The following is an 18,581-nucleotide window of genomic DNA, read 5'->3' on the forward strand; positions in this document are numbered from 1 at the left end:
CCGCGTTGCCTTTTACGGCGCGCTTGCGTCACAGAGCCGCGGCGGTGATGGACGCCCGGATTAACCAATCAGATTTTAGAAAGAAGTAGTGTGGGAAGCAGCCACAGCAGGCGCTCGGATTTATTTCCTTATTATCGCCTTGGGGTTTCAAGAGCGAGCGAATCAGAAGCCACGGCGAAGCTACGCTCCGGATTTGTTTGTGGAGCTTTCGGTGGGTGGCAGTAGAAGGGAAGGAAGCGAACTGCGCTTATTTCCCTCTGCGCAGGCGCAGCCTCGCGAAGGCGGTTATTGCTGCGACTCTTGTATGGGAAAAAGGGCACCGGCGCCCGGCCAATGAGAGGCGGCGGCGGAGAGCGGGTTCCGCCTTATTTTATTTTTCTAATTGGTCTGGTCTTATAAAACGTGACGCAAGCACGGCGGGCGTGTGGGGGGGGGTGAGGGACGTCGCGCGGCTTCCCCCGCCTCTTCATTGGGCGGTGAGGTTTGAAGGCGGCCTTGCCGCGCCGTGCTGATTGGCCGAGGGCGCCGAAGCTCGTGCTCCGTCGGTTTGCTCCCTGGCTCGCTCTCGGCCTCTGTTTGCGTGAGGAGAAAGGAAGAGGAGGAGGAGGGGGGAACGGAAGGGCCTCTTGACGCGGATGCCGACACAAGGAGGAGGAAAGCGGGCCTAAGCGGAGGAAGAAGCGGCGGCGAAGGAGTCGAAGGAACCATCAGGCGCGCGCGGGGGAGGGGAGAATCTCTCCTCTCTCTTTCTCTCTCAGTCGTTCGTTCGCTCCTGCCCGCCCGCACGCCCGCCCTCCCGCCGGTGGTTGGTTCCTTCCCGGCTCCTTCGGCGCTGTGAAGGGAAGGCGGATGGCGGCAACATCCGGGGCCTCCGGGGTGGCGGTCGCGGCGGCAGCGGCGGTCGTCGGAGGTGGTGGAGGTGGGTCCGTCGTCGCCGCCGCCGCCCCGGCTCTCTACGCCTGCACCAAGTGCAACCAGCGCTACCCGTTCGAGGAGCTCTCCCAGGGACAGCAGCTCTGCAAGGTGCCGCTCCCCGGGGGCTGCGGGGGTAGGCCGGGAGGCGACGCAGAGGGAGGGAAGGGCGGCTCGGTGGGGTGGGGACGGCAGGGCAGGGCGGGCAGCCAGAGGCTATCCGGCTGCGCGGCGGGACGCGCCCGCTTCCGGAGCTGAAGGAGTTTGAAGGGACGGGGCGGCCTGGAGCTTCGTTAACCCTGAACCCCGAAATCTCGGGGCCCCTCTAAAGCTTTTAGTGGGGCTCCCATACTCAGTAAGTGATACATCAAACGGGGGGGGGGGTCGCTGTTAACACCCAGAAAACCAACGTCCCATCCACTCCAAAGTTCTGTAGAGCCTAGAAGTGCAAATCCTGGTTTTGTAGGTTCTTTCTCTCCCCCCCAACATCAACTAACTCGGAACCCCTAAATTTGAGGACCCCCCCAAAGTTCTGTAGAGCCTAGTAGTGCAAATCCTGCTTTTTGTAGTTTATCCCCCCAACAACAACAACTATCTCGGAACCCTAAATTTGAGACCCCCCTCTAAACCCTTCGTAGGGAAAACCCTGCATTTTGACGCCACGAAACGTCTACAAAAACCCTAGGAAAGTTTTGGGGTGGGTCTGAGATTTCAGGGTTTGTAGTTAACAAAGCCGCAGCCTTGGAATTGCGAGGGGGCTGACCAAGCAGAGGAGTGAAGGCAAGGGAAGGGGTTAGCTTCAAGGACACAAGGCTCCTGATAAGCTGCTGTGTGGTTTCTTTTTCACTTGGAACATTTATTCTGCACTTTTTTAAGCGAAGGAAACGTCCCTGTTGGCATCTGGTGAACCTGAACGTTAGTTAAAATTATGGGGCTCTCTTCCTCAGGGAGACAGTGATGACCACCAACTTGCATGACTTCAGAAGAGGAGAGCCCTACTGAAGGCTACAAGCCATGACGGCTATCCTGTGGTTCCACAGTTGGAGGCAGCAGCAGTTATTTTGGGTACAAGTTGAGGATGGGTCAGGTGCTCTTGCGCTTGGATCCTGATTGCATAGTTTCCCACAGACACCACTGTGAGCACAATATGCTGGCCTGGATGGGCAACTGGCTTGTCCCAGCAGGCTCTTTATATGTTCAGAGAAGGTGACATAGATCAGTCGCAAAACAGGCCTTGTTTTCAGGGTTACAAACTAGTTTTACACACAATGGAAAAGGGATGAAGAGAGGTTATATATGTGTCAACCCCAAAAGTTAGTCTCATTTGAGTTCAGTGATACTTGCTCTCCATGTGCCTATATGATTTCAGCCTTAGTGACTAATTCCAGGGTGATCAGTTCTTTTCAGATTACTCAGTGGGAGGTGCCAGTCTGCCACCCATCTGCCCTGTGGTGTAGGTGTTGTGGCCAATTTGTTATGCCTGGCATGATGGTGCCACCCAGAATGTCATCACTATGAGATTCTTCCCTCTATATCATGTCATCATATTTTGCATTTGCTCTAACCCCATTCTGAACCATAGTGAATTTCCCTCCCACTGTCAGACAGTATACAGCTTTCACTACATGGTGATGGGAGGGGGTTTACTATTTTCAGTGGCAATCCCTCCTCAGGATAGTTCTGTCCTGAATTTATTATACATATTGGAAAATTTTGATGACTTTTACATTTTGATTTGTTCATTTTGAACAGGGCAGAACCTTCAGCCCTCCAAATGATGATTGGGCTGTAATTCCCCTAGTTTCTGTCCATGGTACCTGGAGACTTAACAGCATCTGGAGGGTCTCGTGTTTTCCATCACTGATTCATTGCATCTTTGTCACACATTAAAAAAAAAACCTAAATGTGTTACTTCATCCCTTGCTTGCTGTAATGAAGAAACACCTGTTTTGGTTTTCTTTTTAAAACAGGCTATAATACTCTGGGAGCTAGCTAGTCTTGTGGCACAAGCTTTCATAGGCAATCAAAGTCATCATAGATCATTGCTTGTTACAGTAGCTATGTGACAGATTCTACTTGCAGGAGTCCATGGTATCAAAAAGATACTTAGTTTTGCAGCATTAGCAGTCAGTGGGTTTTTAATTAGTTATCTTAAATTCCATCTCTTAAACCTGGCTTATAATCAAGCAATAAAGTACTTTATATTGCAGTCTTATGATGGTGACATAGACTGTATAGTAAGTCAGATCAGGAATTCTCTTGCCCTGTAGTTTACAGCCACATATGGAAAGCCAAAGTGACTTGGAACAACTGTAACTTATACATGAGAGCACCATAAAATGTCCACAGAGCAAATAAGATAAAATGAGATGAATTTCTTGTGTCAGTAGTTTCTCTATAGTAAAACAATTTTGACTTTTTTTGTCTAGGAATGTCGCATTGCACATCCCATGGTAAAATGTACTTACTGTCGATCAGAGTTTCAACAAGAGAAGTAAGTCTTTTTCATGTTATTTCACACTTGTAAACTATCATCTATTACTTGAAAACTGCTATATGCCCCATAAATGTAATGCTAGTCAGTCAATTTCCACATGCAGTTTACCTTGAATTATATGGCTAAAAGTCATCCATGTATTGGGGAAAATGTTGTTTGCCTACCCTGGTCCCATGAAGGAGGCAAAAGAGCAAGGCAGAAGAGCCTCTGGTGAGCAACTTGTGCCACCTTTTTGGAGAACTAGAGTTCTTTTAGAAGAAGAGTTTGGATTTGATATCCCACTTTATCATTACCCAAAGGAGTCTCAAAGCGGCTAACATTCTCCTTTCCTTTCCTCCCCCACAACAAACACTCTGTGAGGTGAGTGGGGCTGAGAGACTTCAGAGAAGTGTGACTAGCCCAAGGTCATCCAGCAGCTGCATGTGGAGGAGCGGGGAAGCGAACCAGGTTCACCAGATGACAAGTCTACCGCTCTTAACCACTACCCCACACTGGCTTTTAAGGGCCAGTCATCTGTCCTGAATATGGGTACTTCTCCTGTGTAACTAAGTATTTGAAAAACTGGGTTTTATTTCCTTTTCTTTTAGCAAAACCAACACAATATGCAAGAAGTGTGCCCAAAATGTAAAGCAATTTGGAACGGTGAGTTAATTCTGGATTTTTTTTGTGACTGGGCTGCTAAATTCATAGTCAGGGACTTATTCAAATTTGGATTTAAGAAAATTACAACAACTATGACATTTTATTCCACACTGGTTGAAATTGCCTTTGGCTTTGCATGCACATGCTGAAGAGTGGAACACCGGTATTCTGGAGAGCTACAGGCTGTGAAGCAAACCAGACTTGAGCGCCGGTCTTTCTCTAAGGTTGACTGAACACTGGTTATGACACATCATTGTACCTACCATGTGGCAGTATGGGCAGCCAAGAAAGGTGCACTTTGCAGTCTCCATTGCACCGTTAAGCAGCTAGCTGTAAGAGCTTTTTGGATAGTCTAGAGATTGCTTACTTTCACTGTAGGAGAAGGATCCACACAAGAAGAGCCTATTGGATCAGGACAGCGACCCATCTTCTCCAGTGTCCTGTTCTCACAAAAGCCAACCAGATGCCTGTGGAAAGCCCACAAGCAGGAACTGAGCACAGGAGTACTCTCCCCTCTTGCAGTGTTCAGCAACTAATATTCAGAAGCATTCCGCCTCTGACCATAGAGGCAGAGCACAGTCATTGTGCTTAATAGCAATTGATAGCGTAATTCACCATAAAAATACATTGACTCCATAGCTGCAGTTCCATAATTATAATGGAAATGCTCTGTATTACTGTTTAATTTTTTATTAAGCAGTTTATACATTTTCCTAAATAAAAAGAAACAAATTTCAGTTAGCAAAATAATGTTTTTCCTGAAGCTGACATCAGGAAAGTTTAAAGAAACTTTGAATCAGTTAATAAAATGTAACATAGTTTCAGCATCAAACATGTAACTACTGTACTAAGTGAAGTCTGTATAATGAGCTTGTTTAAGCAGCAGTTTTACTTTTTCTTTCCTTCAGTGACTCTAGGTCATTTTTGCATAAAATGTTGACATATTGAAACAAGGAATGGCATTCTTAATTTGTTGTTGTTTTTCTTCAGCCGAAACCTTGCCAATACTGTAACATCATTGCAGCGTTTATTGGCACAAAATGTCAGCGCTGCACAAACTCTGAGAAGAAATATGGACCTCCTCAAACATGTGAACAATGCAAGCAGCAATGTGCTTTTGATCGCAAAGAGGAAGGAAGAAGAAAGGTATAGCTTTGTCTTGCTGCTACTCATACTTGGTCTCAAAGTGGTAACTGAATGATGAACAACATGGTATTGTTGTATTTTGAATCACACTTGTACTATTTGTGCGCACTTCCCCACCTGCCCTACTTGTCTGGCAAGACCCGGCTGAGAGAGAGAGGGGTGCACAGAAGCGTTTTCAGAACGCAAAACAAACAAACAGTAGTTGCTGCCACCACTTCTTTATCTTAGAACAGCCCAGAAAAGTAAGCTAAGGAAGGAGATTACTCTTCAGCGTTACTGGGCTGCCCCACCCTGCGTCACTTTACCATGGCACAGACAGAAATCCAACAGGCTCTGGTAGGCGACTAAGTGGTCAGGTGCTGGTTTAGCTTCCCCGACAGAAAGGCAAAAAGACAGAAACAGGAAAAAGTCCTTTTTCCAGAATTTATTAAAAAACAAGATTATTCAAACATAAAAGTTTGCACATCTCTTACAAATCCCAAACAGAAAATAAAAACATGGTTTAGTATAGCTAACTACAGAACACACTCACAACGAGAACCGGTCGGTTATTTAGATTAATTAGCAATTCGCCAATGGTTACATAGAAGGACAATAACTCAAACTGGTTAGGGGAATTGGCAGCTGAATCCTGTTTACCCCAAGACCTTGAAAACGAAAGGGCATCCTCCCTTATTCTCAGACAGACACCAGATTCCCCTTCTTCTTGTAATAAGGCTTGATGACCTTGTTCACACAGAAACGGCATCTCAGATAGCCAGGTGTCAAGACTATAAATCAACTATGAGCCTCCCTCCTGCAGCTGGAGAAGATAACTTATTCACACTCCCAAAGACACGATAAGTCTGCATTTAAAGAAGCAGACACACATTCCCCAGTGTTTGGCTCTTCCACAATGCTCTTCTTAGGCATGAGCCAAAGTTTTAACTTGCTAAGATTTCCCAACATCACTATAGCACTAATGGTCTATCAGAGTGCTGTTCATTGATCCCAGAAACTGTAAACCACATGTGGAGAATGGGGTCCCCCAACTCAGGCATACTTTGCTCATGAGCCTTTCCTCTAGGAAACACAGATCTCACTTCTGACACCAGTATTGGTGTCATAATTTGAGCAGTGTGAGAGTCCAGGGGTTCCAGGCACACTTACCTAGGGTCCATGTTTACTTAAGTCATGTAATTGGATGCTCCCTGCACTTCTGGCATGAGGTGTTCTAGAAGAAACCTTTAGTCAGTTTTAAGTGAAGGTTTCCAAATAATTATGGAGAAATAGAATTTATATTATGTATTTGTATTACTCTTCAGTTATCAGTTTACATAGCAGCACTTGACTGCTGATCCATGAAAAAATTCGAACTCACAAAACAGTAAACAAGATAATTGAAAGTATGCCTTTTTATAGTTGTTTTCAGAGGCTATAAAACACTGGTATCTAGTCTGCCCAGTTGTTATTGATGGAATATAATATATTATCATTTTTATTTCACCATTCTTTTGTAATGTTTTGTAGATTATCAGACAGTCTCCCAGCTTAGGCACTGACTAGTCTCAGACCTAGCTAGTTCAGCATGGTTGCTTGTCATCCACATTCGGACAATGCCCCATTGTTGCTGCAAGTGGTTCCTTAGATTGCATTTATTTTATTACAGTATAATGAGTATTCACATATTAGAGTTTAGAGTAGACTCTTGGATAAAAAGCCTACTGAGAACCTTTTCCTCCAAGATGCTAGTTAGCAACCAGTTGGGATGGTGGATCCTAGATAAATCATTGGCCAAGTCTGAGGAGAGCTGTGGGGTATCCTGGAAATTGGGTGAAAGACTAAATGATACAGGGGAGATACATCCAACGTTAGTTATAGTCTAGATAGATCCATTGAAAGTTCATTGATTTCAGTAGGTCTACCACTTGAGTATGAAATGAGTATGTGTTGGATCCTAATACCCCTTGAGAGGGGTTCCACTCCTGACACTCTCTTAACGGAAGAGGCAAGGTAATTTTTACAGATTCCTCTTTCCCTTCCAGCTTCTGAAAATAGAAACCTTGAGAATAGTGTGGGACACGGCACTTCTCGATAAAGGTTATGGGAGTTTTGGCAAAAATGTTCTCTTCCCTTCCTTTAGTGGGGGCCTCTGCTGGATCAAGAGCCCTTCTGTCCATGGAAGAGGCCTTTTATATCTTGACAGGTGTGCTCACCTAAAGGAAATAGGTTGCAATATTTTTCACCCAGTTTTCAGCAGAATCTCCAGTAAGGTTAATTTTACGCACTGCTGTTCTGTACTGTGTATTTTCAACTTGTTTGTATTAAGATGTGTGCACAAAGAATGACAGCAGAAGTATTTGATAATTTTATTTTGGCTGTTGTATGTCTTTTTAGCACTGAGTACGTGTAACATAACTTGCTGCGAATGATTTCCCAAAAGGTTGATGGGAAGCTGTTGTGTTGGCTCTGTACGCTGTCCTACAAGAGAGTACTGCAGAAGACCAAGGAACAGAGGAAGAGCTTAGGGTCTTCACATTCTAATTCTTCCTCCACATCTCTTACTGAAAAAGACCAGCATCATTTGAAACACCAGCGCCATCGCCATCACCACCACCGTCACAGCAGCAGCCATCACAAGTAAGTGTTGTGAAACTTATGGAATAGAGGTGGTACCTGTATTCTCTGAAACTAAATCAAGATACAGTAAGAATTTTGCTGCTAAATTGGTAGATTTAATCTATTGCACTTAAAACTTATTTCTGCTATTAATATTTCCTTAGGTTGAAAGTGTGAGATGGCAGATAGGGACTTGGGTCTAAGAATTGTTCTTTATTTAGGCTAGGATCCAAGGATCTGCCCAACTGGTTCCAATTGTCCAAGGGAGCTTTGGGTTTGTTTTCTTGAAAAAGAAGCTTCCCACATAGCAAATTGTTTTGGAAACCTAAGAGAGGTTTCATAATAACAGGGCCTGTTATTCAAAGAAAGTCACATTTCTGATTGCACAACATCCTGCCATAACATTTAGAGACCGTATGTGTATAACTGGGAGTCAGATGTTTTTTGTAGAACACAAAACCTATATGAAACAGTAACAGTTTCGAAACATTTGAGTTGCAAGGTGAACTCTCAATTCTAATGCTGTTGCTAATACACATAGCTAGGCATGGCCCCTTTCTGAATGAAGAAGAGATGCATAAATGCACCAGAATCATAGAATTGTAGAATTGGAAAGGACTCCAAGGTACACTTAGTCCAGCCTCCTGCAGTACAGCAATATCAGCTAAAGCATCCATGATAGATGGCCATCCAGTCTCTGCACATTCCAAATAAGATACATTGTGGTTGAAGAGAGATTTCACTTGTCATGAGAAAATGGAAATGCTAGCTAATTGTGTTGATAGACGTTGCCCAACAGCTTCCATTTTCGTTCTGCTGTACATCAGCTGCTTTCAATAATATCAGTATTTTATTATACTTTTATCTCATCACGGAACTTAAGGTAGTGTACCTGGTTTTACAAGAAGTCTTCCATCCAGGCACTGACCCAGACTTAGACCTTCTTGGCTCCAAGGTTATCTGGATGAGTGAAGTATGGTGCCATTAGTATATGGGTGCCATCCCAACTCTCCTTCTGATTCCTCAAAGACAGTGAAGACCCCGAATTGTTTTATGGAGGTTGTTAATCCACATTCAGCACATCAGAGTATGATAATTAATCCAGACAAGACAGAAGTAACTAAAAGACCAGATTCATGGGAGTACTTCTAGACCTGCCGCCCCTCTTGGAAGGTCAAGTGATTGTGGCCAGCAGTACTTTGACATAGCTGTGCCTGGAGTTCTGCTTGCAGTCTTCCCTGGAAAGGACAGGTTTGCCCTTTGTTAGGCACACTTTGTTGCATCCATATAGGATTGCACTGCGCTGTTATATATGTGGCTATCTCTGAAGAATATTCAGAACTGGTAGCCGTAAATAAAATAGGGCTTTTTTTTTTGCAAACTGTGATTGAGGTGGCCATTCTTAAGCCTATTGCATATTCTGCATTTCAGAATCAGCAGCCTGAGTCCAGAACAAGATCAGGGATTGTGGAAACAGAGGTAAATGTTGACTATTAAAAAAAAGAACAATTTGTAAGTCCAGCCTGTTCCTTACTTTGTCAAATTATCTATGTACATGCTGTTTTGTGTAAATGTAGATGTATAGTCATACAGATTGTGTTGGCGTCTTTTCAGCCATAAATCCTCTGCAGCTATTCAGAATGAAACTCCAAAGAAAAAACCCAAAATGGAATCCAAGCCATCTAATGGAGATAGGTAAAAATATGGCCTTCCTTACAGTTTTTCCCATTGAAATTATTGTTCGTTTTCCTTTTCTTTTTCTTTTTATTCTGAAAAAGTCAACATGACTTCATATTTTGGCCATATGCCTTGGTGTAAACTTTAGTGAAAAATGATGGCTCTACACTCCTTATTCTGGAGTTTTTGGGGGTAATCAACTAAAATATAGCAGAATGAAAACAGCCCAACATACAGTGCATCTAGGAGCAACAGTTCAGTTATTTGTAGCTATAAACCTGCTTTGATTTGGTTCTTATGGACAAGCTTTGTTCCATGTGCATCTTGTTAGGTGAGAGAGATTATATACAACAGTCTCTGACAAACAGCTGGAATTTGTGTAAAAGGCTGCTTCATTTAGAAAGTCAGAAGCTAATGCTCAGTTATATTTCTGCAGGTATTGATAATGTTTGCCATTAGTAAGTTAATTTGCTAGTTTCATCTATTTCTGTCAAGTACTTTTTTTTCATTAGGACATTTGTGAAACTGATTCAAATACATACAGTTTCCCCCCCCTCATTTAATCACAGCCCGCACTTTTCTTTTTACAGTAGTTCTATAAATCAGTCAGCAGACAGCGGAGGTACTGACAACTTTGTCCTCATTAGTCAGCTGAAAGAAGAAGTGATGTCACTGAAACGCCTCTTGCAGCAAAGAGATCAAACAATTCTGGAAAAAGATAAAAAGGTAAAAGCCTCAACTCACGAGTAGCTATTTTGTAAATGTTCTAGTTCCAAATGAAATCAGCATTACAAATATGAATTAAACAACCCAAACCCAGAGTTCATTTGGAATGCATTTTGGTCATATGTTACTCGAAAAAATTATATTTAGATGAACTTTTTTGTCCACAAGGGGCCAATTTTATCTTCTTCCTCCACAGTATGCCCTCCTCCCCAACTGGCTAGAACCTACCCGGGCTAAGGTTTGATGCTGACAAAGGGTAGGAGTAGTTGAGGCCTCCAGGTATAGGACAGTATATAAATTCAATTAATAATAATAATAATAATAATAATAATAATAATAATAATAATAGGCTAAACCCACACACATAATACTGTATCCTCATCATTTCTGCCCATCAAACAATTGCTTTTGGGGAAAAGGAAGGGTGAGCCGTTATGGTATTAGCCAGAGGTAATATATTCCCAAGTACATCTGATACATTGTAACATATTTGTAGTTTATATGGGTTACTCTGGATGCTTCGGAAGGCCTTCCCTCTCGATCTTTTCCCCATATTGAGCTTGCGTTCGTTGAGAGGTAGTTTGGAGTTTACACTCCAAATCCATAGTTTCCACCATTTGGGGCCATCTTAACTCCCACACAGCTTCATTGTATTTTGCTCTCTTCCCAAGAGAGAAGTGCAGTGCCTGGCGTACAAGTGTTTTGTGAAGGAGGTGACCTCTTACTTGCACATCTGGGAATAACTGCTGTATGGTTTATTTATTTTTTCTTAACTGTGTATGTAAGGACAATAACCTGGACTATGCCAAGTAAAAATGTTTAGACAACATTCTGTCTTACGGATATACTCAGCTTTGTTTGTGCAGATATAATATTTAATGCTATGCATTGTTTTCATGAGGGCCAGTGTGGTGTAGTGGTTAAGAGCAGTAGTCTCGTAATCTGGGTTCCGCTCCTCCACATGCAGCTGCTGGGTGACCTTGGGCTAGTCACACTTCTTTGAAGTCTCTCAGCCCCACTCACCTCACAGAGTGTTTGTTGTGGGGGAGGAAGGGAAAGGAGAATGTTAGCCGCTTTGAGACTCCTTAAAGGGAGTGAAAGGCGGGGTATCAAATCCAAACTCTTCTTCTTCTTCTTCATTAGTAGTCAAATCAGTGGAAATTGCTTTTTTGTCTTTTAAAATGTTCATCTGACAGACACCAGGAATCTATTTTGTTGACGTGAGGGTTATCTCCTTAAAGGAGGCCTGGAACAGTATTTTAAAGATCTCCAATCTTTTTCCTAGTTGACAGAGCTGAAGGCAGACTTTCAGTACCAAGAGTCCAACTTGAGAACAAAGATGAACAGCATGGAGAGAGCTCATAAAGAAACTGTGGAACAGCTACAGGTAAACACCGCAATTGTTCACGGACAACATTATTGGGCTAAGGACTTGGGGAGCAATCAAAACCCAGGATTTACTGGGATGAGTGAGTTAGGATCCAGTTTCTCTCCCAGTGTAAGCACCACATTCAAGCTTAGCTGGAGACACGCTGGCATAATTCCCTCAGCTGCCTGAGCCACCTAATTTTTACACTGGCATATGGCCTGAAAAATGGGGATTGGTGGGGGCGCTGCCAGGCAGGGGATCCTTCATATAAGGATCCTAACTCTGTTTAGCTTGATCACACAACTTGGCAGAGCATATGCTGGCAAAAAGGGAGGTGCAATTCAAACACTCTTTTTATGACTTGTTTTTTCCTCTTTGAGGCTTAGGCCGGGTCAGTGAGTAGAAGCACTGCTGAACAGAGTTTGGAATTGGGGTAATTATGCAAGTTTAATTTAAGCTGGTGTCAGTTTAGTCAGCTTCCTATGCTTATAATAGTTCTGTTATATATAATTTATATAAGAACAAATGGCCATGAGATAGGCAACCTTTTGAATCCAGTTCACTCTTCTTGAACTATCAATATCATACTCCAAGATAGCATTGAATTCTGGCATCACACCAAGAAGAGGAACCCACAGTAGGCCTCTGCAGATATTGAACTTCACAAGCTGGATCTCTAGTCATCCCAGCATTGATGAAGAGTAGATTGTAATTGATCTTTGTAACAATGTTTGCAATTTTTTTATCCATAAACACTCAGCAGTGAAAAAATAACCAAGGTTACATCAGTTAGGTCCCATTGGTTGACTTTCAGTAACGGGTCTAACTTGAACAGGATTCATCATGAGATTTTGATATGTTTTACCAGTTGTACTAAACTTGTTATTCCCCATTTTTGTTTTCAGCTATAGCAACCAAAGAAATTGGCTTAAAGCTAGCTAGCTAGCTAGCTAGGAGAACTGCTTTGGTGCAAATCTGTTTCACCTGCCCCTTAAGTGTTCTACACAGCTGTGTCTATGTTTTATAGAGAGGGACTTGGTTGTGATGAATGCTGGTCATGTTTGCCTGGATAACGTCCTAGGCTGCTAGTGCTGAAATAGCCTCTGCTTTTTAGTGTGTTTCTTTAGGTGAAATCAACATTCCAATCTCTTCACACAGTGTAAAGCTCCAGCTGACTCCCAAAGAATCACAAATTAGCCAAATTATTAAACTGGGGGACGGACAGACAGAGAGAGCTTTGGACAGTATCATGTTGAGACAGCTTTCCATTTAAGCATCCGTCTGTCTGAAAATGTGCTTTAAGACCCTTCTTTAAAAATATCAAAATGAAAGCTATCTCATAATACAGTAATTTTTTTCCCCAAGTGAATTTTTATTCTTTTCCTTACATATTCTTTTCCAACAAATTGTAATAGCCCCGTACATTCCCTTTGACTCTGCCGAGTCGCGACCCCCCTCCCTCCCCACAACTGGTATATTTATCCTCTTTCCATCATGCACATCATCCTCATATTAGTACTATTATACATTGGAGGTATTATGTCAATCCTGCTAGTGTCTTGACCTCTTTACAATTCTTCTTTAAATAATCAATAAATTTACTCCAGTTATTTTGGTATCTTTGATCTCCCTGGTCCCGGATCCTCCCTGACAGTTTGGCAAGTTCTGCATATTCTGTCAACTTCACCTGCCACTCCTGAATAGTTGGTATATCTTGTACTTTCCATCTTTGGGCCAGAAGGGTCCTCGCGGCAGCTGTAGCATACATGAACAAATTTTGATCTTCTATTTTAATTTCTGTTCCTATTAAGCCTAATAGACACGCTTCCGGTCTTTTGGGGAAAGTATATCTAAATATCTTTTTGAGTTCATTATAAATTGATTCCCAAAATTTTTTTACCTTATCGCAGATCCACCACATATGGAAATAGTCGCCATCTGCCTTTTTACATTTCCAACATTTTCTTTCTTTTTTCCTATACATTTTAGCTAATTTTACTAGCGTCAAATGCCATCTATACATCATTTTTAGCAAGTTTTCCTTTAAAGCCATGCATCCTGTAAATCTCAGGTATAATACAGTATTTTTACTTCAAGATCTAATGAATGCTCTTGACAGGGTTCCAAAAAGGAATCGAGACATCTATTTCTCAAGCATCACCTCGTCATACCAAACAATTTGCAATAGGATTCGGGCGGGGGAGGGACTGGAGTACCAAAACCCTTGGGCCGGGGGCCGAACCTTACATAGCTCTTTGGATCCGTGGCTTTGAGCCCTTTTCAGCAGCATAGGTGTTCGCCTACATGTGTTAGACATTTCTGCAACTACCATGGGAATGGTGCAAAGAGGGAAATGGAGCATTTTCCAACATTGCATGGCAATGTATCTACGATGCAACCTATAGAATTGTAAGGCGTGTGTTGTTTTTTGCAGGCAAAAAACAGAGAACTGCTCAAACAAGTTGCGGCTTTATCAAAGGGCAAGAAGTTTGACAAGAGTGGGAGCATACTCACATCTCCATGAAGTGCTGGCTGTTTGCATGGGTGTTAATATTCAAAAGGTAAATGACTCTGTGGAAACTCCTTAGAAGCCTGTGTAGTGGAAAAAAGGAATATTTTTGCACACAGAGTAGTTGGCATGTTTCCTACACCTTTTTGTAACTGATAATGCAGTGGAACTTTTTTTTTTTCCTTTTTAAGTTTAAGCCATTTGGATTAAAATACTTCAGCTGGCTTGAAGAATGCTTTTTAAAAAGAATTTATACAGGAGAGGACTTCTTGCCAGTTACTGGTAATCAGTAAGAGTGCTCTTATTTTTAACCACATCATGCAATAACATATGCAAGGCAGCAGTTTGAGGGAGCAGTCCATCAAGTATGGCTATTGTGCAGAATCATTAATCTAAATTGGATTTATGCAGGACACCTAGGCAAAAGCAGAACTTGCCCAGGAGCTGGGCAGATCCACATCAAGAAAAATAATGGTCAACCATATCAGTATTCCAGCAACAACTAGCTTGGAAACAGAAACTGGAGCACTGGATGCCTGACAATTGTGCATTATCTTTTGGTCAAAATAAGAGTACGTTGAAAGTCTAAAATCATGGTGCTTTTATGACAAGAAGCTTATTACCTATAAATATGTAAAAGAATTTTAACAGTTCTATTCTTAGTGATAACTGGTGTTTTACATTTCTTGTGATAGAAATTTAAAGAGATATTCCCTATTGTAAGTATCTGAACAAAATGTGTTTTTTGAAAATTTACTGTAGACTTGCAAGTGCCTTTTCTCCTAACTGTTTATTATTTATAGGAATGTTGGTATTTTGTATATAAAGTTTTTCTTTTTTAAAAAAAAATCATGTTTAAATGTTCCTTTGTGGATGTATATAAATAAATGTATGTACAGAATAATCAGATGTTAAGATCAGAGTTGTTTAGGATGCTAGAGAAGGTGTTAAGATCTGGCAGGAAAGGAATATTGGCTGTACATAATTGTAACAGATTTGTCTGTGTAGAAGGTGTTTGTCTTAACTCATGTTGTGCCTAACTTAATTTCCCCCCTCCCCACACACACACACTAAACTGTAGGGCTTCTAAAATATATTTCACCTTTTATCTCAGTGCTAATTTGCATAATATTCCCTGTGGCATGTTCTAAATTGAATGACGCAGGAAGAGTATTTGAGCTAACGTAACTCTTTGGCAATTTCTTTTAATAACATTTCATCGTACTATGCCTTTTTAAACTGCTGGGAGAATATGCCTTTTTTATTTCTCAAGAGTGAAACAAACACCCCACACACAAACAGCTTCACATTGCTAAGGGTGCAGTCACACTGTTCTTTCTGGAACAGGTTACCCAGGAGCCAAAAGAAATGGCCCCGGAGAAGCTCTCACATGGGACAAAAAACGCCAGCCCCATGGACTCTCACTGGCTTCGCTGTCTGTGGGCCAGCCATGTAGTCAAGTGGGATCAGTACAGGATGAAGAATCATGTACCCAGCAGGAATTGGATAAATCTCTTAAGACAAGTATCTCATTCCTCAATAAAGAGCCTGATGCTGGCATTCAGAAAGTCCTATGGGAAGCTGCAGGATTCCATGGAAACATAAATAATAGCATACAAAGTTCTCTGAAAGGCGGGTAGCTTTGTCCAGCACTACTGATCCCAAGCTGCAGGAAGTGTATTACATATGCTCTATATGTACTCCCAGTTTGTTCTGAGAAATAGAGCCCATAAAGTCTGGTCAGCATTGCACAAGCCCAACTGTGCATCCCTAGAACAAGTCCCAGGATTCTGAATAAACCATCAGAGTTCAGTAATAGACAGGCAGACATCCCTCAGCAGAATGTGGAAAGCAATACCTGAGGGTAGGAAGTTTCAGGTCCCTGTCTTACATTTCTTCAGATTTTTATTTTTTTTAATGTTCCCTTTGGGAGTTACGATATGAATTACTATATGATATGAATTCATTCCAGAAGGCATGATCTCATCAGCTTAAAAATGAAGCTGCTTTTCCATAAAATGGAAATCCTATTTGATTCAAAGGTGCTCAAGATACTATCAAGTTACTTAAAAGAATAACGTGTGCTTCAGCTAGCGTTAATGTGTTGTTTTTGGACCTCCAGCTACCTGAAGATTGGGAGGATTACTGAATAATGTAATTTGAAAGGAAAAAAAGCTGCTTTCTACAATATTGAGGATTATTTTTAATTTTTTGTATGCTAGACGAACTTTGTAAATTTATAAATACTATTTGATTATCTTAACATGATAAAACAGCTAGGGTAGAATATACTGCTGCTATCCTATTGGACTGTTTAATCATTGAGAAGGTGTTTTTTTCCATTACTTACTTGCATTTCAGAGTATTTTGATACTTTTTCCAGTCAAATGACTACCTGTCACTGGTAGATTTGGGTGGTTTTTTTTTAATACAAAAACCTGCCAGAACTTTTACCATGAATCTGATTCACTTTCTGATCAAATCATTCTCATTGAAACCTGCTTATGCTGCAACAGGAACATTCTAGAAAAAGAGACCCAGCATTTTAATTTTTAACTGCCAGAGCTGTAAAAATCCTAGCATGGACCCATTTAGGGACTTTACAGTGTTTGAAGAGAAATCACTCTGGTTTTATAAGTTTCATACCCTCTCTTCACTTGGGAGTTTTTAAGGCTAGGAACTAGCAAATGAAATCCTGGAGTTGTAGCTATCTTCACAATGAACTTTTTAATGTAGATTTTGAGGGTGATACATTGTACTATAATGTGCATTTAAGTCAGTTTTCCAATTGTTAATTAGCATTGAACAAAACCTTTCACTTGGGCTTCAGTTATTTATGTATTTTAAGCCTGTGAATATTGCAGTTTCTTTTTAGTTAGAAAGTATGCCCATTCTGAGGTGAAGCTGTTCAGCTTGCTACATGTGTATATACTGTTGAAATTCTGTACTGGCACACATTTGACAGTTGACATTTTTGTACTTTTTTTCTAAATCCAATATTTCACAATAAAAGCTTGTTAAAACATCATTATGCACCTCTTCTATTTTTTATTATTTATTTTTATTAAAGATTTTCTTGGTTTACAAAACTACATGCCTTGTCTCTTTTTCAGATTGTACATTCTCTTACAAATCAGTTACATTTGTTGTGAGACATTAGTGTTGAGTACAGTATAAGGTTGGGGGAGAGGAGAGGTGGGGTGTTTATATAATGTACATGTGGGGTTTGGGGTCAGCGTCAACTGGATAGGTTTTTTTTCTATTGGTTTATTACATTTCCTTGGTAGTGAGAGGTCTTGTGGGGCAGGGTGTTGTTGGTTGGCTGTGGTTTGCTGCAGTGGGGTTTGTTTGCATTTGTGAAGGCTTGTTGGATCAGGTAAGCCAGAATGATTCATATACCGTTGGCGGATTCTTCTTGTTGGGCTGTGTATGTGATAAATGGGAGCCATACTGGCATCCTCTTCTATTTGTTCCCATGTCAGTTTCAAGTTTATTAGCTAGCTTTTCTAGTAAGGCTGTTTCTCATACAATTTGATACCATTGGTCCATGTTTACTGCTGACAGGTCTCACCAATGTCTGGCTGTGAGGATTCTGGCTGCTGAGAGTAAGTGGGTTATGAGCCCTATATAATGTGAGTGGTCATTATGATCTTGGAAGATGTTCAGTAGGGCCAGTTCTTGGTTGAGTTTTAATACCTGCTTAGTTAGTTTTGCATATCTCTTATAGGACTGCTGTCCGGAAGGGTTGGATTTTAGGGCATTACCACCACATGTGGAGGTATGTGCCTGTGGAATTGCAGCCTCTCCAACATCTTGGTGAGGTTCCTGGGCGTATCAGTGCCAGTTTCTATGGTGTTGAGTTTCAGAGTGAGTTCCCTTCTTTTGGCTGATAAGGACTTAAAGGGAGGTTTAGACCACATTCTAGTCCATTGGGTGGGGTTAATCTCATAGCCTATGTCATGCTCCCATTGTTCTTTGATGGCGTCATGGGGGTTTGTGGGATTTTGGAGCAGTATTTTGTATATTGCAGATACCTGTTAGGGTATTTCCGTTCCACCTTAAAAGGGAGCAGGCTTTTGTGAGTCACAGCCTGCGCATTTCCTGCTCACAGGATGTTTATGTTTCCTATTGCTTTCGTTTTCTCTCTCGGTGCCTGAACACGCTAGCAAGCGGTCATGTTTTGCTTTGTTCTGACCAACGCTGAATAAACTTGTAAATATGCCCTCCTGCTGTGCAACTTTCGCTGTGTGAATTCTGCTGATAGAGTGTGCATCAGCCCAGGAATGTGGCAATCTATTTCTGGAGCTCGTGTCGCTAATCGCTGATACTGTATCTACGGGAGGTCGATGGACGTCCGGAGTCCGGAGTCGGCGTGGAGGCAGTGAGGGCCTTTGTCTCCCTGGCAGTATCCCAACAATACCATTGCTTTGACGTGTCCCTCTGCTGTGGTAGAAGGTTTTCGAAGGTGGTCATGGGCCTAGTGGATGCTGATTTTACTGCTGGAT

The 18,581-nt window shown here is 41.8% G+C and overlaps 1 protein-coding gene across 3 annotated transcripts; it reads left to right on the forward strand.

Annotated features, from left to right (window-relative positions):
- The first annotated feature begins 71 nt into the window (after positions 1 to 71).
- Positions 72 to 17,104, forward strand: FAM76B (family with sequence similarity 76 member B). 3 transcript variants are annotated; one of them, XR_014563622.1, is made up of 10 exons: positions 72 to 1,023; positions 3,342 to 3,406; positions 3,997 to 4,051; positions 5,042 to 5,197; positions 7,620 to 7,816; positions 9,227 to 9,274; positions 9,410 to 9,490; positions 10,063 to 10,198; positions 11,484 to 12,914; positions 13,650 to 17,104. XR_014563622.1 is itself a non-coding variant. In XM_083737091.1 (10 exons), the coding sequence occupies exons 1-10, from the start codon at positions 850 to 852 to the stop codon at positions 14,089 to 14,091; spliced, it is 1,104 nt and encodes a 367-aa protein (XP_083593217.1). In that variant the 5' UTR covers positions 72 to 849; the 3' UTR covers positions 14,092 to 17,104. The 3 variants fall into 3 exon arrangements, 2 of the variants coding, with proteins under 2 accessions (XP_083593217.1, XP_083593218.1); XM_083737091.1 differs by having other exon boundaries at positions 11,484 to 11,585; positions 14,002 to 17,104; XM_083737092.1 differs by lacking the exon at positions 9,410 to 9,490 and having other exon boundaries at positions 11,484 to 11,585; positions 14,002 to 17,104.
- Positions 17,105 to 18,581: the final 1,477 nt, after the last annotated feature.

The sequence above is a fragment of the Podarcis gaigeae genome, assembly GCF_964106915.1.
Source record: "Podarcis gaigeae genome assembly, chromosome: 4".
Lineage (NCBI taxonomy): Eukaryota > Metazoa > Chordata > Lepidosauria > Squamata > Lacertidae > Podarcis > Podarcis gaigeae.